Source organism: Engystomops pustulosus, chromosome 5 (assembly GCF_040894005.1).
Source record: "Engystomops pustulosus chromosome 5, aEngPut4.maternal, whole genome shotgun sequence".
NCBI classification, from domain to species: Eukaryota; Metazoa; Chordata; class Amphibia; order Anura; family Leptodactylidae; genus Engystomops; species Engystomops pustulosus.
In genome coordinates this window covers 26,888,393-26,916,030 of record NC_092415.1, presented here as the reverse complement: position 1 = coordinate 26,916,030, position 27,638 = coordinate 26,888,393, and the positions used below count along the sequence as shown (strand labels likewise).

The 27,638-nt window shown below is 41.7% G+C and overlaps 1 protein-coding gene across 1 annotated transcript in view; it reads right to left on the bottom strand.

Annotated features, from left to right (window-relative positions):
• Window positions 1-27,168, bottom strand: part of CDH17 (cadherin 17) — a 52,311-nt gene extending 25,143 nt beyond the window's left edge. The window contains exons 1-7 of the mRNA XM_072151433.1: window positions 26,939-27,168; window positions 15,878-15,958; window positions 12,871-13,008; window positions 10,396-10,534; window positions 7,956-8,114; window positions 4,803-4,990; window positions 200-331 (exon numbers count right to left, since the gene is read on the bottom strand). Of these exons, the coding sequence (XP_072007534.1) occupies window positions 200-331; window positions 4,803-4,990; window positions 7,956-8,114; window positions 10,396-10,534; window positions 12,871-13,008; window positions 15,878-15,958; window positions 26,939-26,998 (897 nt within the window). The 5' untranslated portion in view covers window positions 26,999-27,168. The remainder of the gene's footprint in view (window positions 1-199; window positions 332-4,802; window positions 4,991-7,955; window positions 8,115-10,395; window positions 10,535-12,870; window positions 13,009-15,877; window positions 15,959-26,938) is intronic.
• Between the last annotated feature and the right edge of the window lie 470 nt (window positions 27,169-27,638).

Sequence of the window (27,638 nt, the reverse complement as noted above, 5' to 3'; positions counted from 1 at the left end):
GAAACGCAGGTAAGTTTAGCTTCAAGATCGAGATGATTCTTGTGAAGAGGTCGGTGTTCATAGGGACCAACCACTTTCCTTCAAAGATTTTGAAGCAAAATGATTAGTCCCTATGAGTCCCTATGTCCGCCAAAAGATTCATCTCGATCTTGAAGCTGAACTTACCGGCATTACGATACGTTGACATCTAATGAATTACCTGATCCCGTTCCTCCCGGTCCAGTGGTTCTGTGACATTAATATTTCCATTTTGATCAATTATAAATGGAAACCTGGGAAATTTCTCTCTTTGATGCAGTTCATAGATGACGCTCTGATCGTTCCATGTGACCTAATGAACAAGAAAGACAATTACATTCAGTATAATGGTGAACTTACCGACATTTATTCGTTGTCCCTTTCACAACATCTATATAAAGCTTTTACCAACTTTATCCTGAATAAGGTTTTCCAAATAATATATAGGAAAGGCGATCAGGATCGGGGAGGTAGGGCCTGACACCTGACTACACCACCGATCACTGATCATCCGAAGAAGGGCTCCGTTCAGGTGTTGTGTCTTCTTCACTCCTTATTAATCTATGCCCTATATGTTGTACGGTGGTGATTCCTGGTATTGCAGTCTAGCTCTGATCACATGATTGGGACTGACCAGTAAATGGGCTGATATGATGTCATAGGATTGGAAAGTGACGGCTGCTTTGAACAGCTGAGTATTGGATTCCCAATAGGGAAGTCCAATCACGTTCTGACATCAGTTCTAGGCCCAAGACTAGGGCCGGCATCATCACTGGGCATACTTGGGCAAGTGCCATGGGCCAGAGTTCCTGGGGGGGGGGGGCACATAAGGTTGTACATAAGGAATCCATGGCTTTATATAAAATGAAAGTATGAAGGGACTGTTTGCGATGATAGACTAAAGAATTTTGTGATAATGTGAGTTCACTGTAAAGGGACCCACTGAGGCTCTGTCACCCAGGGGCCTTCTGAAACCTAGAGCCGACGCTGCCCAAGACCCAGGGACCCAGAGCAATCTCAGTTTCTCCTAAATATAGCTCAGTAAGTAAAACGTATGAGACTTATTTACTAAGGCTGGCAAGGACGGGACAAGGCATTTTGGTGCCATAGAGACTTTTCGTTATTTCACGTGTTAATATTGTTTAGCAAATGTTCTATGAATGAATGTAGAACGACAATGGCTGGATGTCTCCTCTCCAAGCAAGAAGGGGTTAAAATGCTGTTCTTTTCACAAAGCATTAATAGAATCAGTCTTGGGCCGCCTTGGCTCGTGAAGCGCACAGCGTCTGGTTAGATTTTCCATTGCGTGGATTATTTTACAAACTCTGCTCAGAAATACCATAACATTGCTCTCCCTCCCTGCGTTACCCTTGTGTGTTACACGTGTCCTCAGCTCCTTCTCCAGGATCCCATCACTGCATTATTGAATTATTAGTGTGGAACTTTGCAAGATATGTTTTAGTTTTGGTTTCTGCAGAATAGTTTTATGATATGTGATGTCGAAGTCGTCTCCTGGGGCCTCAACTAATCTGAAGACATCAGAAGTTATCAGAGAACTTAGCAAATGATGAGACTCAATGTGAAATATAGAATCTGTATTATGTCCGCCACCGACCATGTGTCGTGTATATTATAGGTGGTTTGTTGTGAGACATAAAAGCTTCTGTGCTGCCGTGGGTCTACAGCCCATAATTGGGGTCGGTCTGTGAAACCCAGATTGTGCACTGAGAGGACTTCATGGACCAACCAAGGTGCAGAAGATGGCATCATAGTGATGTATGTAATCATGATTAATGATTGATAATGTTTTGTGAGATAGAAGGGACTCCAGGTGTCTGAGATTCCTTAAAGTCCTTTCCCCAGCTCTGTGTGTTCATGGCCTTAGGCCAAGGCCTGTGTTTAGCCGATCCTTTTTTTCACCTGGGACAAACTTCCAGTTCATGGCCATAAGCCTATCTCTAAACGGCCAACTCTAACAGGTTCAGGAGCCCCACCGAAACACGACACACAGAAAACTGGCGTGCTCAAATTGTAGAGTACCCAATTTTTTTTGGGTGCTATGCAGACTTTTCCTGTGGTGGAATTGACATAAGAGCATAGCCTAAGGTCCATTTATGTGGATAGGGTCTTGCTTAGAATACATGATAGCAAAGGGATTTTCAGGCTTTTGAACCCTCTGTGACTAGGAGATCAGATTATCATTTTTGGTTGCATGTTTCTTTAGGAACACATATGTATTGTATACGAATGGGCAAGGGGCACAGAGTTTCTTTTTCCACATTCTTTACATTTTGACACATCATAGTAATATGCCAAATTACTGTATACATTGGTTTACAAGGATCTGCAAAGCTTTAGCTGTTTTGATGGTATGCACCAGTCTCTACCGAGCTGGTCTGCCACCGGTATCAACAAAGCTAGTCTCCACCAATCTCCACCAAGCTGGTCTCTCTCTTCTAGTCTCCACCAAGCTGGTCTCCACCACGTTGGTTTCTCTTTACCAGTCTCCACCAAGCTGGTCTCTCTCTAACAGTCCACACCAAGCAGGTCTCTCTTCACTAGTCTCCACCAAGCTGGTCTCTCTCTACCAGTCTCCACCAAGCTGGTCTCTCTCTACCAGTCTCCACCAAGCTGGTCTCTCTCTACCAGTCTCCACCAAGCTGGTCTCTCTCTACTAGTCTCCACCAAGCTGGTCTCTCTCTACCAGTCTCCATCAAGCTGGTCTCTCTCTACCAGTCTCCACCAAGCTGGTCTCTCTCTACCAGTCTCCACCAAGCTGGTCTCTCTCTACCAGTCTCCACCAAGCTGGTCTCTCTCTACCAGTCTCCACCAAGCTGGTCTCTCTCTACTAGTCTCCACCAAGCTGGTCTCTCTCTACTAGTCTCCACCAAGCTGGTCTCTCTCTACTAGTCTCCAACAAGCTGGTCTCTCTCAACCAGTCTCCACCAAGCTGGTCTCTATCTACCAGTCTCCACCAAGCTGGTCTCTCTCTACTAGTCTCCACCAAGCTGGTCTCTCTCCACTAGTCTCCACCAAGCTGGTCTCTCTTTTCTAGTCTCCACCAAGCTGGTCTCTCTTTTCTAGTCTCCACCAAGCTGGTCTCCACCACGTTGGTTTCTCTTTACCAGTCTCCACCAAGCTGGTCTCTCTCTACCAGTCTCCACCAAGCTGGTCTCTCTCTACCAGTCTCCACCAAGCTGGTCTCTCTCTACCAGTCTCCACCAAGCTGGTCTCTCTCTACCAGTCTCCACCAAGCTGGTCTCTCTCTACTAGTCTCCAACAAGCTGGTCTCTCTCTACTTGTCTCCAACAAGCTGGTCTCTCTCTACCAGTCTCCATCAAGCTGGTCTCTCTCTGCCAGTCTCCACCAAGCTGGTCTCTCTCTACCAGTCTCCACCAAGCTGGTCTCTCTCTACCAGTCTCCACCAAGCTGGTCTCTCTCTACCAGTCTCCACCAAGCTGGTCTCTCTCTACCAGTCTCCACCAAGCTGGTCTCTCTCTACTAGTCTCCACCAAGCGGGTCTCTCTCTACTAGTCTCCAACAAGCTGGTCTCTCTCAACCAGTCTCCACCAAGCTGGTGTCTCTCTACCAGTCTCCACCAAGCTGGTCTCTCTCTACTAGTCTCCACCAAGCTGGTCTCTCTCCACTAGTCTCCACCAAGCTGGTCTCCACCACGTTGGTTTCTCTTTACCAGTCTCCACCAAGCTGGTCTCTCTTTTCTAGTCTCCACCAAGCTGGTCTCTCTCTACTAGTCTCCACCAAGCTGGTCTCTCTCTACTAGTCTCCACCAAGCTGGCCTCTCTCTACCAGTCTCCACCAAGCTGGTCTCTCTCTACCAGTCTCCACCAAGCTGGTATCTCTCTACTAGTCTCCACCAAGCTGGTCTCTCTCCACTAGTCTCCACCAAGCTGGTCTCTCTCTAACAGTCTCCACCAAGCTGGTATCTCTCTAACAGTCTCCACCAAGCTGGTATCTCTCTAACAGTCTCCACCAAGCTGGTCTCTCTCTACTAGTCTCCACCAAGCTAGTCTCTCTCTAACAGTCTCCACCAAGCTGGTCTCTCTCTACTAGTCTCCACCAAGCTGGTCTCTCTCTAACAGTTTCCACCAAGCTGGTCTCTCTCTACTAGTCTCCACCAAGCTGGTCTCTCTCTAACAGTCTCCACCAAGCTGATCTCTCTCTAACAGTCTCCAACAAGCTGATCTCTCTCTAACAGTCTCCACCAAGCTGGTCTCTCTCTAACAGTCTCCACCAAGCTGGTCTCTCTCTAACAGTCTCCACCAAGCTGGCCTCTCTCTACTAGCCTCCACCAAGCTGGTCTCTCTCTCCACCAGTATCCACCAAGCTGGTCTGCAACAGTGTGTACCAAGCTGATCTCTCTCTGCCTGTCTCCACCAAGCTGGTCTCCACCTAGTCCAGAAGACCATGCTTTTTATATTGTGTGATAATTTGAGAAAGTCCAGCTGTTTTCAGATTGGGACAGCTAGATTTTGCCAAGATACATTCAAGGATACATCCCAGAATTCAAGAAGGTCCACTCTTTGCAACTGACATTAGTCCTGGTGTACGACCAGCGACTGTGCGACTGACTCTGTCTTTTGTTCTCACCTATCCCTTGTGTAATATTATCTGTCTATTCTTATCTTGGATCCTCCAAAAGGTTGTAGTCCAATATACCGAGAACAAGTCTGTGACATAAATAATACTACATCACCAATGAGAGTAGCATTGGGATGAGAGATAGAATACATAAAGTTGCCCGTTGTTACTTTGGATGTCAGTACCTTGGTGATGGTATATGGATGAGGACTTGTGGAGTTTTCCAGTATAGTTACTGGTTTTGGTGCTTTCCAAAGATTTTCCAGTATGGTGATATACACCTTAGCGTTATCGATAAACGGTCTCTCTGCAAGGTCTGATACTTCCAAAACAAGTTCATATGGCTTATCCCCAAACTTCAGATTCATGGAACCTTTAATAAAAAAAGCAAGAATGTATTAATTGCTCTAGATGGGTCACTGTATATACTTGTATAATGCTATGTGATGGAAAAATTGGATTATTCCTCAGTATATACACTGTACTATTGACTTATTTTAATTTCAGGACAAACTCATGAATAAAACATGTGATGTTCTCCAATGTTTCTATCATTGCTGGTCAAGGAGACCTCACTACTGCTCCTCTAGGATCATCGATTATCACTCTTGAGGAAATGACTTATCATTGAAATAATCAGGTTTTACATAATAAGACCGACACATCATTATAGGAGCTGGTACTCAAATGCAGCCGGCAGTCATTATCCCTCCATGACCTTAATCTCTTCTCTTTTAGTAAACATTCAATTTATTAAATGTATCCAAGAATGAAATGAGAGGGATATAAACATCCGGCGTGTAAGAGGGTTGGGAATTGGTCCGTAACCCTCCGGCGAGAAAAAGACTAAAAGATTAATTTGTATGGTCTGTTGCTGTAGCTTATCACAGACCCTTTTCCGGTGGAAATACCATCTGGTTACCTATGTTATATTGTGCCATGTACATAGAGATGTTTTGCCACAATGTTATATGTGGCTACAATTCATACCAGGACCCCTCATTACAGCAAAGATGAAAGTGCTCCAGCACACAGAGGTCCAAAAAAAAACCCAATACTTACCTGCGACTCCTTCTCTCCGGCTTCTCTTCCTGTCGGCGCGCATACACTATGCGTAATGATGCCGCGGCCATGGGACAACATCTTGCACGAGCTGAGGTGAGTATAAGGGTTTTTTTTCCCAAGGGGGCTCAATGTAGACATTTCTGTAAAGGGAGGAGCCATTCTGTGTACATTTCTTTATAGGGGGTCTCTCCAGTGGCCATTTCATTTAATGGAGGCTCTGCAGTGGCCATTTCATTAAAGGGGGGGTCCGTGCAGTGCCCATTTCATTAAAAAGATGCCCTTCAGTGGCCATTTAATTAAAGAAGGCTCTACTGTGGTCATTTTATTAAAGGGGGGTTCTATTGTGGACATTTCATTAAAGGGGAGCTCTACAGTGGAGATTTCATTAAAGGGGGCTTTGCTGTGGGCATTTAATTAAAGGAGAGCTCTGCAGTAGACATTTCATTAAAGGGGGGCTTTGTTGTGGACATTTCATTAAAGGGGGCTCTGCTTTGGACATTTTATTAATGGGGGGCATTGCTGTGGATATTTCATTAAAGGGGGGCTTTGCTGTGGACATTTCTGTACAGGGGGGCTCTGCTGTGGAAATTTCTGTGAAGGGGGCATCTGCTGTGGCCAATTCTGTAAAGGGGGCTTTGCTGTGGAGATAAACTAGGGACATTACTCATAGATACAGGCACCATAAATGTGGTAATCTTCTTATATTTGTTATTCATGGGCTCTTTCCTTCTAAAGTCCACTTTTAAAATTATGCTTATAAGACCAGAGCCCCTCCTTGTTATAACTTTCCTTCTCCCTTTGCCTGATGTTATTTCAAACAGTGGGAGGGGGGAAATGTCCCTGCACAGTGTAACAGCCTGTGAAGTGGCAGTACAGAGGGGCTCAACTCTGTAACAACCACAGAGTACTTCTAACTCATTAGCATAATAAAAATTATGCCTACTACGTGCCATTTACATTATTAGTGTCCACTTATCAGGCTGTGCACAGTAATATAATCGCACAAATGCCCTGATCCGTTTGTCTGTACAACTCTTTTGATTTCATGGTCAATTTTCTATTTTGTATGTTTACTTCATAAATTGATTCCGGGAGGACAGACAAGTCAGTGAGCCCTAAACTGAACCCCCCCCCCCCCCCCCAGACTGTCACTTGCCCTCTTAACGGGTCCACCGTAACCAGTAATAACAAGACTTACAAAAAAATAACACAATTTCGCGATTTCAGAGGCCTGGATCACTGCAGAGAAAGCAAATACGGCATAAAATCGGAATACAAAAGGGATAGTCAAAATATGTAAGCCAAGATTGGATAATCAGGGATAATATGGAGATATCCAAGGAATATAACCAGCAGTGAACTAGCGGTGAGCAGGATATATATGCAGTATACATATATATATATACAGTATATACATTGAATTTGTATGTAAGTCGGAACTGTATACTTTATAATTGTACCTCCAGACAAATTTTTTTTGGTCTCTGTGACAATTGGATTTTAAAAATGTTAGGTTGTCATAAGAACCAGGATTAACAATAAAGCTTCATTACAGACACCTGTGATAAAGGTTATAGCTGATTATTGTAGCCTAGGGCTAAAGTACAGTAAATTAACAAATACCAGAGGTTCGTTTGTAACTAGGGGTCGTCTGTAAGTCGGGTGTTCTTAAGTAAGAGACCACCTGTACATGTAGCCAGAGAGCCTCAGGCCCAGATAACTGGAGCACAGCTCTGTCTATCACAGCAAGTTAACTATTGCCGGACCAGAGCAGAGCAACTGGGTGTGGTCTCAAACACAGCGGGTGTGGTCTCAAAAAGCAGGCGTGGTCTCAAGCACAATCTCAAACACACTGAACGACATAAAGCACAATTCATACTAGGAATGTCAAACAAAAGAGTAAATCGGTAGCTGCATTCTTTAGACATAGGAAGACACTGGCATGGAGATGTGGGAGACATCTCAGTTGTTTTGAATACTAAATATATTTTTCTATATTTTACATACAATTGAAAAATACTTAGATTACATCATTTTATGGTGTTGCTATATGACTGCATTGCTATGGAAGATCAAGACACCCTACTTTATTTCAGTTACAAAAAGATTAAGGTTTTCCAATGAGATAAAATAATCAGATTTGCCGCATTAAGACTCACAATCTTTGTCAGTGAAGTTCCGGAGCTTCCTTTTTCAGCCGGGGCCAGCTGTTGGCTGGGTTAATATTAATCTAGAAGAACCTTCTTAGAATCAGTTGTTTGCTGTGTACATACCTTCTAAAGTGGTGGAAATTTCCCCGGTCACATTGTCAATCTTGAAAAACATGACCCCGGTAGGGTCTGGAATCTGTTGCTTAATTTTGTAGACAAGTTGGGCATTGGGGGTGGATGGGTCATCTCTGTCGGTTGCAAAAACTTGGATAAATGGTCTACCTAAGGTGAGAAAAATACATAAAAATGTAATTTTAAAAAACTTTTGTCCTTTTTCTGTTTTTATATTCTGCTTGCAGTTTCATTCCAATAAGTTTTGATAAAGTAGGAGTAGAGAGTACAAAGCAGATATACAGTAACCATGGTTAATCCAATCCCATGACATACAGTATGTAAATATCAATCCATGTAATCCTTGTAAAAAAAAAATTTATTTTTAACGGAACTGGACATGTAAAACTGGCCTACGAGGCATTAAAAAGTTGCAATTCCTGGCACACAAAAACTTTTTCCCCTTCTTTCCACCCTTGTGGCACTTGTATGGTAAAGTGGGGGTGATTGAGCATGACATGATGGGGGAAATTGATCAGAAGTGTCTGAAAGCCGAACTCTTCTAATTGTTCATGACAACCAATCAGCACAGCATTAAATTTCCCAGATCTCTTTATAAAATGAAAGCTACAATAAGGTTGGGCAACCGGAACAGTTTTGCTCTCAGACACCTCTGATAAATCTCCCCCAATGAGTATTAACACTGGCCCCAGTATTATTACATTTCCCTCAATGAGTATCGAAATGTCATGCTGGATGGTCTATTGTGTGATCATACCTTTAATCTTACACGCTTGAAATGGGTAGCACTTTTTACTTGGGTCATGTGACCTATTGGTCATTATATGAGGTTAACATGCCTTAAAGGAAACCTACCATCAGGAATACACTAACTGAGGTATTTCTGATGGAAACATATGTTTTATCCGTAACTAACTAAATAAATAAAACCTTGATTTTTTCTGTATGTAAATAAACCTCAAAGGCTACTGGGGCGTGGAGTAGCCCGGCCGAGCACCGGGGCTTAAGTCTTTACCATGCCTCTGTAGCCTCTAAAGTCTTACCTCACCACATGGCTTACATCATCTTCAGCTATTCATCCCGTTCCCTTATATTTCCGGTACCTTCCAGTTCAGTGAGAAGCCCCGCAGTGACCCGGCCATTGTGCGGCCCCTTACGTCTTAGATCGGGCTGAATAGCCAAAGAGCACTGCAGGGCTGAGATAGGCAAGACTTCAGAGGCTACAAAGGAATGGAGTAGCTATACAGAGGAATGGAGTACTTATAGCTCCAGCTGCTTACCCGGGCTACTCCACGCCCAAGTAGCCTCCGAGGTTCATTTGCATACAGAAAAGATAAAGGTTTTACTTAGTTAGAGAGAAATTATTAGTTTAAGACAATGTAGGGCCTACAAGATACAAAGGAATCTACCATCAGGAATACCTCAGTTTGTGTATTCCTGATGGCAGGTTTCCTTTAACGTCGCCTCAAGAAGGTCACTATCTCAATAAAACTACCAGGAATGTACCACATAAAGTCCACAGAGGAGGACACAGTCTCCTATTACAGTTAACAATGATGAGTAGACAGTACAGCCTCCCTGACCTTATCTTTATCATCTCTTAGATTTTTTTTTTCCGGATGATGGATATTATTTTTATACTATGTTGCCCACCATGGGACATTTCATGGGACCACTACACCTAATGACAGACTTGGTTGAACCATAAACCTAATGAGAGGTTCCCTCAGAAGTATTCATCCTTTGCCCCGTGCTTTTTTATGTATAAAAATCCATAGCTTAGATCGTGCTAAAATCACTAGTAAACAAAAAGTTGCTGGCTCCTTGACAGAAAACTCACCAGGGGAGACACAAGGGGAGTTTTTTCTCTTCCATTGAGTCACTGTGTGACACAGCTCAGCTCCCTCAATCCCCCCATCCTCAGCAATTCTCTTCAGCAAGTCACACACAGCCAGTTTCTCTCTCAACTCTCTCATCCCCCTCCCTCAGAAATTCTCTTCAGCGAGTCACACACAGCCAGCTTCTCTCTCAACTCTCTCATCCCCTTCCCTCAGAAATTCTCCTCAGCGAGTCACAAACAGCCAGCTTCTCTTTAAACTCCCTTATTTATGAGGGAGGCGGGATGAGGGAGCTGCGCTGTGTCACATAGTGACACAACTTATATATACCCCTGTGGGAACCTGTCATTGAGTTTAATGGGAAAACCTAATGGCAGGTTCATATTAGGAGGTTGTGGCTGGTAACACATCATAAGAACCTTATGGAAATAGGCCATTAAAACATGCATGCTAATTATAAATTCTCTAAATTAAAAAACAACAGAAAAAAAGAAATGCTCTATACCAAAAATAATGAGGTTCCATGAACACTGGATGAAAAAACATAACATGAGGCATCACTCCTACAGCAGTACTGGTCTGCCATGACCTACCTGGCCGATATTGTTCTCTGACTTCACCATAATATCTGCTTGTGTTAAATGAAGGCGCATTATTATTGATGTCATCTACTATTACAGTGATATCATATGGACCTTCAATGACGGTTCCCCTACTGTCAACAGTCTTCACCTAAAAATGAAGAAGACAAATGATATCATTCCAGAACTGTAGCCATCAACTAAACGGGAGGTTGGGAAACCAAATATATTCCAAGATTATTTTTCATTGAATACATTTCCTCTACAGCATGAAAAAATATTTGTTTCTTGACATGTACTGAAGCTTAAAGGAAATGAAAATGCATCACGATAACCCAGGGACACTTCCTCATAGATCCAGACACCGGGACTGTGGTAATCTACTAATATTTGTTATCACCCCCCCCCCTTGCTTCCTCAATACTTCCCCCTTCTGTCTGCCCGCTGTATTCTCACATAGTGGAAGGGGGAGTGTAACAGCCGGTAAAGCTAAAGCACAGAAGGGCTCTGGTAACGCACCCCATAGCCCTTCTTGCTCATTAGCATAATTTTAAAAGTTGATTTGAGAAGGGAGGAGGCCATGGATAACACACATGATGATAACACATAAGAAGACTACCACTGTAATCCTGCTGGATTTTCATGGTAGATTTCCTTTAACATCTTCCATCATACAGAAATGGTAATATAACCCTCTAAGACACAAGATGCTCTTACACCTTATTGTAACTGTGGCCTCTCCTATTCACATGTATATGGTGTCTGACTCTCCTCCAAAGATAGTCCAATTTTACCTGACCTTCTTTGGACCTATCATTATGGGGAAGGGTTCTTGAGGAAGAGTTGTTGGCTGTACAAGGGTTTGGTTGACGGTTTTTGAAGGTATGTTTCCCACAACAGTAAGTGAACCTTTGGAATTAACCGGCTTTCTTCATTGACGTTCACTGGTGAACTGTGGTCTGATTTTTATAGTCACTCTTGAACACAAACACAGTCTAACTAGACCAATAAAATACAAAAAATGTGTAGTGTACAAGGACTGAGTAAACATCCACAGTGCAGTGAGAAAAAGTAAGTGAACCTCTATGTTCAATTAGCTCTCTGTCTTATCCCTGTAACCTTGCTCATGGAAGGCCATGGAAGATGAGGTCACACAATATTAAGAGGGAGATGAGGGGCCACAATATGAGGGGGAGATGAGAGAACCCACATTATAAGGGTAAGATGAGGGGCCACATGCAGTAGTGGATTATAATACAGGAGGTTTGATCAGTAGCCCTTGTCCCAAGGCATCTAGGGACCAATGGACACCCGAACCACCAGCCAGAATTTATACTTAGAAGGACTTTTACCCATGAAATTCTCATACACCTGTTCATTCTCTCAATACACAAGCTAAGAGCCATTTCAGGACCTTTGAAGGTTCTCCAAAGGTCCTGAAACCACAGATTAAAGGCAGGCAGAAGGGACACATCCTCCATTCCTCAAGAAGCTCGATTCTAGTACCAGATGTAGGAAGTGAATTCCAGACTTGTAGGGGGAATAAAATTCATACAGCCCAGAGCCCATGGCAGTCTTAATCCTCCCCTGGCCACAATATGAGGGGAGAGATAAGAGAAGCCACAATATGAGGAATATATGAGAAGTCACAATATGAGGGGGAGATTGGAGGCACCACAATATCTAACATATATGAAAACAATATGAGGGACCACAATATAAGGGAGTGATAAAAAAGGGCCACAATATGAGGGAGAGATGAGAGGGCCACAATATCTAACATATATGAAAACAATATGAGGGACCACAATATAAGGGAGTGATAAAAAAGGGCCACAATATGAGGGAGAAATGAAAGGGCCACAATATCTAACATATATGAAAAATAAACGGTAAAATTGTCAATGCGAATCTCGCCAAGCCCCAACTTCCTAGATTTCACAACATCTATCATTTTTTTGGAGAAGTCTAAACATAGTTAAACTAAATTGTATTCCATTATGTATAATAACAATTCTTATTTTATTATAATTATTTACCTGCTATATATCCCACTGTAGCCCTCGCACTGTGATGATCACCACTGGTCTATGTTTAGTAGTCTGCAGTGCCGATGTCTCACCATTAACAACTGACTGTTACAGCCAATTGCTGGCCTCAAATGTGTATAAGAGATCAGTGATTGGCTACAGCTGTGATCAAAATCAAGCATGATAAACCAGGGACACTTCCTCAAAGGCTCATTAGCATAATTTAAACAGTTGATTTTAGAAGGAAGGAGGCCATGAATAACTAATATAAGAAGATTACCATAGTCACGTTGCCTGGATCTATGAGTAAGTGATTTATCATGATATATTTTGATGGTAGATTTCCTTTGAGTGGTAAATATGCCCCAATCCTCCATTTTTGAACACAAACATACGAGGGAGATTTATCTGCACTTCTATGCCAGTTTCTGAGAGTTAGAGTCCATATCCTTATTACCTTGAAGCTGTAGACTGATCTCTTCTCCCAGTCCAGAGCTTCTCTTGTCCCCAGCCATCCATCATTTTGAATGTAAATAGTATGATCTGTGTTACCTTCCAGGATAAAGTTTACGGACCTAGAATCTGTTTGTTCAAACTAAAAGAAAAAAATGTATGTCAGTCTTAATCTTAACAATTTTTCTGATCTTCACTAAATGACTCGAGGAGGTCCTTCTTACTTGGCTTAGTTGCCCCCTACTGCATCACTGTCTACTGTCTAAGTTCACTTGAGACATTATTGAGGGCTGTATCTTCTCATGTTAATTTTTTTTTTTCAATTTGTCACATTGGTGTGGAGTTGGTTTGGAATACCACATGCCACTCCAATTTTTAACTTTGACCAACTGGGCCCAAGGTGTCAAGACTAGTCCACATTCAGTAGTGATCGCCAAAACACAATTTTTCTTTGGGGCCCAGCCTTTCCTAGTTGTGGCCCTTGTGTAACCATAAAGAAAAGGTGCCAAAAGAAAGCACTGTATAGGCAAATTTACTAGGTTTAGGGGAATATCAATGAGGGGGCGTGCATAAATTACCTTCCAACGGAGCCAGGAGGCGCTTGGCTAGCGGAGAGGTGACAGCCTCTGGCTCATTTGCATGAACTTACAAAGTCTTTATTTTGGTGTAGAAGAGGTGCTGGAACATGGCAGGAGGAGAATGCATTTGGTGACCGTCCACCACCCAAATGTAGTGGTAGATGTCCTTTAAATGGAGCGCCTGTGGGCCCTGTTCACATTGGGCTCTAACAGTCCTGGAGATCAGACTGGACACGGGATGTGCTTAGAGTAGAAAATCCTATTTAAGATTGACCTTCTCTAATGGGCAAATCTGATAAAAGTTTGATATAAGAAAGTCAACTTCACAACTAAATGGACCAATAGTAAGAGCAAATAATACAATTCATTTGTAACCGCATGTATCCATGTTGATTTGCCCATTGGGTTAAGTCGTCCTCAACTTTATCCATTCTGAAATTCTTTGAAACCCACATCCAGTATAAAATCTTGTCTCAGCTTGTCCCATTATTCTTATTTGTATATCCCTTAGGATTGGATTTTATGATGTGGTCTCTAGAATAGTAAATGCCCTATGAAGTGATGTCATATTAACTAATATTAACTAAGTGATTTTTGGAACCATTTCAGCACAAGATAGAGGATGGGTGGCAGGTGAGCAAATAATGAAAGTGCTTTACGTATCTATTTCCTAAGATCTCCCCATTTACATTTTTCCCTTCGATGAAGAAAAGGTAAGTCAGCCGCTCCCAACATTTATGAGGCTCATAACCGAAACGGCCAAACACACACGTTACAAAACCTCCAGAGTCATAAACCGAACAGTCATAGTTCACATCTAATTCTATGTAAGTCATAGTCACATAGTAATCATAAGGTGAAAAGTCAGACAGATTGATCTCGCTTCAGGGTATGTTATCAATTACTAAATCCTTGCACCATGAAGGGAACTTCCAGCTTCCTCTATAGTAATCTGATAATCATCTCAAGATGCCATTAACAATGTTTATGGAATTATTACCCTATTGGAAAAGAAATTTAGCAGTAATATGTAAGTAGCCCCAGCATGAGTGGACCTGGTCCAGTCCAGTACCGAATCCTAACACTCACACCACCCACCATCGGTAACACCAGTGATGCCGCCGGCAAAGCAGCAAGCAGCATTTAAATGCCATTGGTGCACTTGCACTGCCATATTCCTATACGTCTTCAGGGAACACCCCTAATACATTAAGTGACAGCGCTTACCAGCACCAATCATGGATGTTTCTGATGGGGGGGGGGGACCAAATTTCAACTTCTTGCTGAAGTCGGGGTTTGGCGACCCAATCATTCAATGTTTCACACGGACTTCAACATTGTTGTTTGGGTCCAATCATCCCTACCCTGCAAGGTGTAGTCCAATGATGTCACCGGGGAGCAGCGATTATAAATTAAGTGACAGCGTCTACCACCACCAATTGCGGATGTTACAAGCTGAAAGCCAAACCCCAACTTCTTGTTCAAATCCGTGTTCAAGACCCAAACTATCAGCGTTTGGCACAGACTTGAACATTGTTCTTTTGGTCCATTCGGCACTACCCAGTAAGTATTGTGGTGACCCCCTATTCATAGGTGTAGCAGGAGAAATGTTCCAACAAATAGGTGTCTACAATTACAACTACAATTGTTCATGTTTTATAGGAATCCCTTGTTCTACTGGTTCTATCTGTTAAAAAATTGGGAACATTTACTAATACTGTCTATAAGCCTTCCAAAAAAAAAGTTTTTTCTTAGCTTATCAGTTTATACCACCTATTAGTTGGCTTATATGGCAATTTTTTGGAAATATAGTGGGGTATCTTAATGTGAGTCTACCACCATCTCCATCAATATAAACCAAATGGTACTATCAAAGAAAGGCACCTTATCTTTCTGTCTCATATTTGCAACTCTGTAGGGTTTGTTTTTAAATTATGGATAGGTCAGCACCAACAAAGTAGGGAAGGAGCCAATTGGCCAGATTGGTGCTACAGGAGCAATAAGCATAGCCCGGGAGCACCAAGTAGTTATCTAGCATAAATGTAGAAACCAAAGAATTGGTTAGGGTAAGTCTTGCTAAGGTACGCTTCAGCATGAGGTGCCCAATGAAATAGTTTGATGGTGCTATATAAATAAAGATTATTATTATTAATATTAATATTATTATTATTCCATTGGTTGTATTATCAAGGGGATAGAATCCCTTTAACTCCCTCCTAGTGCTGACTCCTGAGCAGTTGGATACTCTATGATATCAATTTAGTTTTTCCTAGTTTTAGATTTTTTTGCTGAAGTATATTGTCAAGTTTTCTGCAAAAAAAGTGATTTTTACTGAATAATGAATCTATTAGAAACATCACCTCCAGTATGTACTACTGCCCTTATAAATTGTAATTGCAATAAGAAAATTGTAACAAAATGTAACAAAAATACCAGATATATTTGTAGGCCGGGAGTCCCTTCTGGCACATGGAAAGTCTTGCTGGTAAGAGGGCCCCTGTCGGCAAGCAACGTCTGAAAAAAGTCAATAATACGTGAATACGCATAATATATTAAACAAATTGTTGTTATTGTCATAAAATATAATTTTCTGTGTAAGCAAATTGCATCGAGTTTGTTTAACTGGCACAATGGGGAATGATAGATTCACAAAACTCATTGGACATGTGACTTAGTACTTAGCGACTGTTTTACTCACATCCCTAGTCACAAGGAAATTCACAAAACTGTCGAGGAAGGTGCAATCATTGTCAAAAAGTGCACAATAAATTTGCAAAACAGTCTTGTAAATCTAGTACATTTTCCCCAATGATAGATCATTGCTCGACAATTATGAGTGCAAAACCACTATTCAAGAAGTCGTCTGGTTCACAAGGAGAATATGTTTAAATGACCCAATTTCACAAAGTTCTTGCATTATACAGGCAGTCGCGGAGTTATGTACAAGATAGGTTCCAAAGGTTTGTTCTTAAGTTGAATTTGTATGTAAATCAAAACTGTATATTTTATAATTGTAACTCCAGACAAAAATAGTTTTGCCCCAGTAACAATTGTAGTTTCAAATGTTTTTGCTGTAATTGGACCAAGGATTATCAATAAAGCTTCAATACAGACACCTTACAGCTGATCATTGCAGTCTGGGACTAGAGTAAAGCATTCAGAGAGCTTCACCAGAGATGGGCAGAGGGGTCCGTATTTAACTAGGGGTCGTCTGTAAGTCGGGTGTCCTTAAGTAGGGGACCGCCCGTAATTTGTCAGGAGGAAGTCCCAACCACGAAACAATCAATGTATGAACAACTTCTAATTTTAGATTACAAATACTGACTAATATACGGCTGTGCAGTTCCAAGAACCCGTCTGCTAAAATTATTCTTCAGGCCCAACCTTCATAAGAACCTAGTAGCCCTCAGGTCCAGTTTTGGGTTACAGCCTTGGCCCATCAGATTATCCTCTGGATATCTGGTCGCGACACTAATGCCATGTAAAGCCCGTCTTCTAAATCAATAGATGCCATTGACTAGTATTAGACCTCCACCAGTTGGAGAGCTGCTTTGTAAAGCTCTTTATCTCCTAATTTGGATGATCTGGCAAATCAGTTCGAGGGGTTTTCAGAAAATCCCCAAAAACCCATGGCGGCCATGGAAGAGTAAGGAAAAAATAATATGCCCTTCTCCAACTCTCCATTCCCAGGATCAAGGCTGTTATCAAAGAGCTTTGGTACCTTAACTACTCAGATATATTGACTAATTCAGGACTTGCCAAACGTAATCATAGAGTAAAAAATACCATCTATCACGTCATTTAATCACTTAAAATCACAGGATCATGGCTGTAGACTGTTCACCACTAGGGGTGGTGGCTCACAGGACCTGTTATGTCCAATCAGGACCTCACAGTGGCCTCAGCAAGCCCCAGTGAGCTCAATCTAATGATGCCCCCGGGTCATTTAGGGCTACAGATTGGCCACAACGGGTTCCATGACTGCCAACACTTCCACCCAACTGGAACAGATGGCAAAATTGGCGCTGGATTCAATTTCATGGACCGCTTTATACAGTCTATTACTTTCATTGCATACAATGAATTGCTTAGTTTTCCCTGCAGGGTAATGAAGACATGATTTTAGGTTCGCATACAGATTACAGCAGTGTTATATACTCCATGAGTTTCAAAAAGATGGGAAGACGCGGCACATCCTCATAAAATGTTGAAGCTTTATTGGGGATTCCTTAAAACATCACAGGTAGTAGTGAAATCGCCTACGCGTTTCGAGCACGACCGTGCTCTTAGTCATGGCATATACTTCATTACAACAGTAAAATATTTAAAACCATAAACCACCAATCACTGTGAAGGGGGTGTGTGCACATACGTAGGAGTTGACGTCACCGGAGGTGTGAACTTCCTGCGGTGGTGCCGCACGTGTGAGCTTCCTAGATGTCAGCATAACAAAAATAGGAAGAAATGAAGACTCACGTGACGAGTGACATCACCGGAGGTGTGAACCTCCTGCTGTGGCGTCACACGTATGTGATATCCCTAAATAACAACAAAATAACAAAATAGCAACATTTGTAAATGTACACGTTAATCAAAACCTGGGAGATATCCGTCACTGGTATAAAACGGAGAAAAGATATACTAATGTCACAGAATGTAATATTGTAGTGTCTGCCGCGGAACATATAGGAGTGTATGGAGAGCAGAAAAAAGAAAGGTAAGTAGAAATAATGAATAATAAATGTTCTAATAGAGAAATGAGAGATCTGATCTCAAATTCAAACCTCCGGGAGCCCTGGTGCCCAACTTAAAGATCCAGAAAGCCTCTCGTTTCAAGAGGATTTTATGTCTGTCACCCCCTCTCTTGCCCTTATGTACTTTTTCAAGACCGAAAAAACGAAAAGGTGAGACATCCCCCGTATGACTAATGGCAAAATGCCTGGATGCTCCCGACATGTTACTTTCAATATTTTTGGAACAATCCCGGAGGTGTTCAGCAATTCGTGTTTTCAACTTCCTAGTGGTGCATCCTACATAGGACACATCACATGTTTCGCATCTGATAATATAGACTACAAATTTAGAGTCACAATTAATGAACGTTTTTATGTTGTAAGGTCTATCATCACTATTGAGTGTCAAAGATGTTATCTGTTTAGCATATGAGCATATATTACATCTTGTGGATCCACAACGGTGGAAACCTTTCGTGCTCAGCCAAGTATTACTGTTGTTACTGTTGGCATAATTTTGGAAAAGGCTAGGAGATAATTTGGTGCCTAAGGTGGGGCCTTTCTTGGATACAAAATTGCAACCATTTTTGAGTATGGTATTAAGTCTGTCATCTTGGCATAAAATAGATAAATTGTTTTTTAGAATATTTACAATATGGGGAAAATCCACACTATATTGGGTGGAGAAGGTGACTCTAGGGTTATGGGCCTTACGTGTGGTAGATCTGCTATTACTATTTAAGAGACTCTGTCGATCCTTCGATGAGGCTATATTAAATGCCCTGTTAATGGACCATTGGGGATAGTCCCTAGCTAAAAGTCTCGCGCTCAAGGATTTAGCTTGTTTCAGAAAATCTTTCTCATCTGAACAGGCTCTTTTGAGTCTGATAAACTCCCCTACCGGTATGGCTTTTAGAGTGTGGGCTGGATGATTGCTTTTAGCACTAAGTACCGCATTACCCGCTGTTGTTTTTCTGTACAAAGTTGTCTTAACCCTATGCTCAGAGGCACAGCCTATCAACATGAGGTCTAGAAAGGCCATTTCTTTTACATTCCAGTCAAAGGTAAAACGGAGGTTAACATTGTTGGAGTTTAGATGGGCAGCAAAGCCTGGCACGGACGACACACCTCCCGACCACACTATGAGTATGTCGTCGATGGTACGGGCGATACATCGACGACATACTCATAGTGTGGTCGGGAGGTGTGTCGTCCGTGCCAGGCTTTGCTGCCCATCTAAACTCCAACAATGTTAACCTCCGTTTTACCTTTGACTGGAATGTAAAAGAAATGGCCTTTCTAGACCTCATGTTGATAGGCTGTGCCTCTGAGCATAGGGTTAAGACAACTTTGTACAGAAAAACAACAGCGGGTAATGCGGTACTTAGTGCTAAAAGCAATCATCCAGCCCACACTCTAAAAGCCATACCGGTAGGGGAGTTTATCAGACTCAAAAGAGCCTGTTCAGATGAGAAAGATTTTCTGAAACAAGCTAAATCCTTGAGCGCGAGACTTTTAGCTAGGGACTATCCCCAATGGTCCATTAACAGGGCATTTAATATAGCCTCATCGAAGGATCGACAGAGTCTCTTAAATAGTAATAGCAGATCTACCACACGTAAGGCCCATAACCCTAGAGTCACCTTCTCCACCCAATATAGTGTGGATTTTCCCCATATTGTAAATATTCTAAAAAACAATTTATCTATTTTATGCCAAGATGACAGACTTAATACCATACTCAAAAATGGTTGCAATTTTGTATCCAAGAAAGGCCCCACCTTAGGCACCAAATTATCTCCTAGCCTTTTCCAAAATTATGCCAACAGTAACAACAGTAATACTTGGCTGAGCACGAAAGGTTTCCACCGTTGTGGATCCACAAGATGTAATATATGCTCATATGCTAAACAGATAACATCTTTGACACTCAATAGTGATGATAGACCTTACAACATAAAAACGTTCATTAATTGTGACTCTAAATTTGTAGTCTATATTATCAGATGCGAAACATGTGATGTGTCCTATGTAGGATGCACCACTAGGAAGTTGAAAACACGAATTGCTGAACACCTCCGGGATTGTTCCAAAAATATTGAAAGTAACATGTCGGGAGCATCCAGGCATTTTGCCATTAGTCATACAGGGGATGTCTCACCTTTTCGTTTTTTCGGTCTTGAAAAAGTACATAAGGGCAAGAGAGGGGGTGACAGACATAAAATCCTCTTGAAACGAGAGGCTTTCTGGATCTTTAAGTTGGGCACCAGGGCTCCCGGAGGTTTGAATTTGAGATCAGATCTCTCATTTCTCTATTAGAACATTTATTATTCATTATTTCTACTTACCTTTCTTTTTTCTGCTCTCCATACACTCCTATATGTTCCGCGGCAGACACTACAATATTACATTCTGTGACATTAGTATATCTTTTCTCCGTTTTATACCAGTGACGGATATCTCCCAGGTTTTGATTAACGTGTACATTTACAAATGTTGCTATTTTGTTATTTTGTTGTTATTTAGGGATATCACATACGTGTGACGCCGCAGCAGGAGGTTCACACCTCCGGTGATGTCACTCGTCACGTGAGTCTTCATTTCTTCCTATTTTTGTTATGCTGACATCTAGGAAGCTCACACGTGCGGCACCACCGCAGGAAGTTCACACCTCCGGTGACGTCAACTCCTACGTATGTGCACACACCCCCTTCACAGTGATTGGTGGTTTATGGTTTTAAATATTTTACTGTTGTAATGAAGTATATGCCATGACTAAGAGCACGGTCGTGCTCGAAACGCGTAGGCGATTTCACTACTACCTGTGATGTTTTAAGGAATCCCCAATAAAGCTTCAACATTTTATGAGGATGTGCCGCGTCTTCCCATCTTTTTGAAACTCAAGAATTTCGTTCGCAGTCCAAGCGGCTGAACGCGATGCACTCCCACACGTGCTAGCCATACGTGGTTGAATACAACTTCCCGATGTGAACCGTTCCAAAGAAGCGTGACGAGTGGGTGAGCTGCACACAAACTTTTTTATTATATACTCCATATTGAGGAACTCATAACTGCCATATGAAGTTGTGTGCGGGAGGCCTAATACATATTACCTTAAAAAGAACCTGTCACTAGGAAAGTAGTTTTTAGCTGGTTCCAATAGCCTATGCTATGCTGATTTTAAAATTGGCTTTGTCAGCATTCTGAATATTTACACTACTTTCTAAAACTGTATTTCACATTACCTGGGTCCCTGCCAGCAGCTCGTGTGTGCCTGCATCACATTCTCCTCATGCATTCTTCCTCTCCTCGACCATCCTACCTGCTCAATGCACATGGTAGGAAGTGGGAGCTGGATGAGTGTTTAGAAGAGAACACTGACACAGGGACTGCTGGAAGGAAACCAGGTAATGTGAAATAAAGTTTTATAAAATACTGAAATGATTCAGAATGCTGACAAAGGCATTTTTAAAATCAGCATAGCATGGGCTACTGGAACCTGTCACCAGCTAAAAATGACAATCAATATATTGTAATTTTAAAAAGATTTTTAAAAAAAACACAATAATATGATTAATTTGCTATGGATGATTGAGGAAAGAATGAATATAATAAGCCAGAAGAATATTTTCAAAAATGCTTCAATATTAATGTTTTTCCTGCAAAAGTAATAATCAATTATTGCCAGATGATATGCTGCAACGATACAAAAAAACGGTATTGGCTGATTTGTTGATGTAGACCCATTGCAACTTTTAAAAGCAAATTTGTATTTAAAGGACTGAGAAAATGAATGTAACGGCTCGTAATTACTGGTGGATTGTGGGTATCGTCAGACACACATCGTGCTGGTGCCCCACCCAAACTGGCACCCTACACAGATGAGTCATACCTCAGTGTTATCTCCAACAAGGCATGGCAGACGTTTTCGGTGCTACGGGTGGGTTGGGCTTTTGCCGTTTCTGGCTGTTTTCTTTCAGGCGTTGTTGAAATTTATGAAGTTAAAACCAGGTGTGAATCATAAAGTAAGATAAAGGACAGGTGCTACTACTAATTCTTTTTGAGTTCACACCTGTTATGGCTTCAAAAACTTCAACTTGAGGGGGTGCAGAGGGTGTGGTTGCAACCGGGCCCATGAGGCCTAGAGGGCCCATATGGTGTATCTTTCCTACATGAGAAGACTAGTACTATAAATAATACATTATAGTTGGGGGCCTGGGGTCCAGTAACTTCAAGTTACGCCGCTGCCTACAGAGAAATATAAAGCAAGTGCTTCATGGAGAGTTGAGGCCTACATGCTGACTAGAAGCCTTTTGTTGCCCTGAATCACCTAGACCTCTTCCTGGAGCCATTTCCAATATCCAAAACTCCCCTTCACCATAGTAACATAACAGAGAATTATTGTTGAGCAAATATCTCCCGTGTTCCTCCTCCAATGTGAGCGCCACTTGGGTTTATTATCCATGATATAAAATGTTTTTATTGCCCTGTCAGGTTTGCAGCAGCTCAGCGATGGCTATGACCAATTTATTGCAGCCTCCCCTTCCTTAGACAGATCTGTAGAGGTGTACGGTTCAAAGTCTAAGGCCCGGTATCAAGGCAACACATCTTCCCTCCTCTCTCATAGTAGTGTCAGGCTGTAAAAGTTTTAATGCTCTGTTTACCCATCGCTCGCCGTGAATTTTTTACAGATAAAACAACAAGGTTCTCCCGGTTGTAAATTAATATTCTAGTTTCAACAAGTACGCTCTAGGTATATGGGGGGATGTAATTCCTTATAAGACAAATCCCAGATGCTGCAGAACCTCTTCGTAATGAAGAGGGAGGAGCTCTAGTCAGTCATTTATTGTCCACAAATCTTAAACGCTTCTCAATGAGTTACTGCAGAAGCTAAAGAACATAAATAATCTGTAGTAATAATATTTTTTTGGGGGGGGGGGGGGGGGTTGCAGAATAGGTCCTGAAAGAGTAAAAAAGAAGAGTAAAGAAGCAACGTTAAAGGTAAGTTTGGCGTTCGAGTTCGGGACACCCCCTATCCAATCATAGCCATGCTAGGGTCATAGAGTTGTGCCAATCTATATCCAATATGTCCGAACGCTGAGCCTGACCTCCAGGTATGTTCATCTCTATTAGCAACGACTAAGGGGTAAGGGGAAGGAGTGGTTGGTTTTGGATACTATTGTATATGGATACTATGGATACTATTGTTTTGGATACTATTATTGCACCGTTTTCTTACTAAGTGTTTACATTTCCAGCAGCGCCACCAAAGGAGAAAAAAAGCATTACACAGTGTCCATTCATATCACTGATAGCTTGTGCAATGCCGGTCCTCCAGACTGAGTGATGTTTTCCTTAAACCACTCAAAGCTCTACCCCGAGGATTCAAAACCCAGGACCCTTTAAGGCCTCCGGTACATGAGCATGTGCTGAAATGTGGCACGAACAAAGGAATGTTTGCTGCTTGTATCTCATAGATCTAGGCAACATCCATGGCCTCCTTCCTTCTAAAATAAACTGTAAAAATTATGCTAATGAGCCTGCTTCCCCTCTCTACTCTCATAGCAATCCCCCTCCCTCTACCTGATGTAATATCACTGCAGCTGGAAATTCCAGCACACAGTGGGAGGGGGAAATGCTCATTGCACAGTGTAACAGTCTGTGAAGCTGCAGCACATAGGGGCTCTGAGAACCACCCCAGTAGCCTTTCATACTCATTAGCATAATTTCAAAAGCTGATTTTATAAGGAAGAAGCTGTGGATAACAATAAAAAGAAGACAGCGTCTGGATCTAAGAGCTTATCCTTGGTTTATCATACTAGATTTCAGTGGTAGATTTCTTTTAATGTTTTAATGTTTTTTACTTCAAAAGTATTAACCAATTATTGCCAGACAATGTGCCACAACAACAAAAAAAAGTACCTAACGGATGATTTGTTTCTGTGTTGTCACCATTGATGTAGTCAATGTTCATTGAATGAAAATAGTTGAGCAATAGAAAACCACCATCAATAAATGACTCAACTATCGTCCGCACCTTTTGCGGCCTCGTTCACATGGCCATGCTGGGGGCAGTAATCTAGTCACATGATTTGCGACCAGATCATCGCCCCCACAGACCTCTATGGTTCCTGCTCAATGTGCACAAGGTGCATCACCGCATTGTGACCAAGTCAGGCGCTCATCAACTTTGTTCTCACTCCAGTTCGGGGGAGCACACGGTAGTGGAAATGAGGCCTTAGTCTACGAAAACTGACAGTGACAATCAATATGGCTTCCTTTCAGCGAAGTTGTTTTTTTTCTTCATTTTATATAATACAATGGTCACACATTATACATATATGCAACATAAAATTATTTTTAAAAATGTATGATATTTTAAGTAATCAGTCCCTCCATTTAACCATTTTCTCTTCTAAGTCTTAAGGTGTAAGTTGTCCAGAAGCCCCAGAATCTAAGAAACTAAATGTCCCTTCTCCCAAAACAGCAAAAAACATATAAGATTGTCCCTGTCATCGATCTTCCATTGGGGTCAAGAATATTGTTAGATTGATTATAATTTTGCTTCCGACTTATCAAATTTCACCTCACCAACAACTCTGAACATTGGAAAAGACCAATAATGATCTAAAGTTTTTATGCTACAACATGTTGTCCACATACTCCCCTCCTGCAATTATGGGATGTCTCAAAGAGGTTTCATGAGTGGCGTAGCTATAGAGGTAACATTCAGACTGTAGGGACCTGTAGACCAACACCATAAAAACCGAGGCTCTTGGCCCGGGGATTTGCCATGCCCCCAAAATAAACCGATATTGAACGACAAGGACCATTAAATTGTTGTGACTTCTCGCCGCTTGGTCCAGGCAGAAGGAGAGAGGACCCCTCCACGTGCCCCCAATGCTTTTAAAACCATGGGCGGGCTCTGCAAGCCGGTACCCCACCTCCTTTAGTTACCGCCCAAAAAAGAGAGGCCTCCTTCTGCATCCTTTGAAAATTAAATAAAATCCCCCCTACAGTCCCCCACCCCTTCTCTATTTGATTTGGGGCTAGTGATCCCCTAAACCCTGCCCTATCTGTCATATTTTTGCATTTTTGAGCTTTAACATAATCTATGGTACACACAAGCCACTGATCCCAGATCCAAATCCCCAGAGGGGACTATACAGACGGTCCCCTACTTAAGAACACCCGACTTACAGACAACCCCTAGTTACAAACAGACCTCTGGATGTTGGTAATTTACTGTACTTTATCCCACGGCTACAATAATCAGCTGTAACAGTTATCACAGGTGTCTGTAATGAAGCTTTATTGTTATTCCTGTTTCTTATGACAATCCCACATTTTTTAAATCCAATTGTCACAGAGACCAAAAAAATATTGGCTGTGGTTACAACGATAAAATATACAGTTCCGACTTACAAATAAATTCAACTTAAGAGCAAACCTACAGAACCTATAATGTGTGTAATTTAGAAATCTTCAGCAATTTATTTTAATCGAAAAAGTATTAAAGTCCCCATTTGTCTTTCCACATTTTACAAATAGACACAGATGTCACATCTGAAAATCTAAAAAAAATACATACATCTGCAGTGAAGACCAAAAAATCGAATTGTCATTTTGCTTCCCAAAAAAGTAATAAAAATTATCAAAAACTCATATATACTAAAATATATAGCATCAATAGTAAAATACACAATGTTCCATAGCAAATATAACTAATTACGAGTGTCAGAACATGGTGGTACCAGATTTTTTTTTTCTTTTTAATTTTTTACAAAAAAATCCTAAAACGTAATAAATTTGGTATTGCCGTAACCACATTGACCATTGGATTAAAGATAATGGGGCTCCTTTACTAAGGGTCCGTCGGACGCATTTTCGTCGGGTTTTCCGGCGATTTCCATTTTGCGCCAAATTGCCCCGTAGTTGGATTTTGGCGTATCGGCGCCGGCTTGCACGCTACAGAAATCAGGGGGGGAGGGCCGTTGGACAACCCAACGGATTCGGACAAACCACGGAATTTAAAAAGGATTTGTGTCAAAATAACAAGCACTCACATGCACCAGGAAGAAGAAGGTGAACTCCGGTGGACCTCAGCGCGGAAGCGGCGGATGCAGGAACATGGCCGCATGATCTTAGTGAATCGTGGCAGACCCGAATCCTCGTCGGACAATGCACCGCGGGATCACAACAGGAGCGGGTACGTAAATGTGCCCCAATGTGTTACTCAACCCATAAAAAAATTAGACACTGGTGAATTATACAGTTTGGGGCTTGTGTGGGTGGGGAAGGGAGCCCAAAAGTCATACTAGGTATAGATACAATTATTATACTGCCTTCCCCATATTTTTTTCCTAATTGTGATTAATAAATTGTATGTTCTTCCTATTATGGCATTGCTCTACCTAACACTTCTTAGTAGTTTAGTTATAGTAGTTTACATGTTGTTTTGCTGGAACCAAAAAAGTTTCCTCGACTGACATAAATTTTCCAAAACAATTCTAAAACTTTAGTCCTGTATATAAAATTAGGATGGTATAATAAGGATTTTGGACTGGATGATAAAAGCTCATAGTAGGTCATGTACAGGATCAGAGGAAGCCATGTGAGATAGTCCTTCTTTCAGATACAACCATGATCATAAAAGACACATAAGGCTCAAAGTCTATTCTTCACTAAAAAGGAATAAAATGACAGCAGGTGCTGTAGCAACAAACACACATATAATACTTTTAAAAAAGTTATATATTACCTGGATACAGCATAGCAGAATGAGAAAGTCTTTGAGCGTCCACATCTTAAACCACCTCATGGAAGAGGTCCTGGAGAAAGAGGCATAGGTTAAGGGTAATCCACAGACGTGTGCCTTTGGACGTTGACTCAGAAGAAGAAAGCCATCTATTGGTGAATCAAAGCCAAGGTTCAAAAGCTGAGCCCTGAGAGAGGCCGGGCGAGGAGATAGGTAGGGACAACGTTAAGGAAATGACAGTATATGAATCCGGAGATCTGATAGTGTCCCAGCCCATTATGTTAGTTATCCATTAATTCATGGATGGGTGTGATCAACATACTGGAGCTCTTAGCTGAGCAGCTCTATGTGGACGTCTAGTCCGGAAATCTTTTTTTTTTCTCAGGCTTTACAATTGCACAATTTTATTTTAAATAGTGGCCAAAGACTTGTACATGCCCCCCCTATGGTCTCAGTGCCTGGAGGTATTTTATTTTTCTATTTTCCAGTGATAACACATTATGGCAACGTCATGTTATAACTATAATCTATTACGATTGGATGAATATTTCATTAAATATTCCTTTCTCTGTGTTCAAGGAGGACCCAATCTTAGCATCCCATTTCTGCTGCAAAAGCCTCCGCAACCACCGCGGGACCTTGACAAAACACGTTACAAAAATATCCAACTTTTTGGAATCTTTCATGGATCCAACATAGTGTT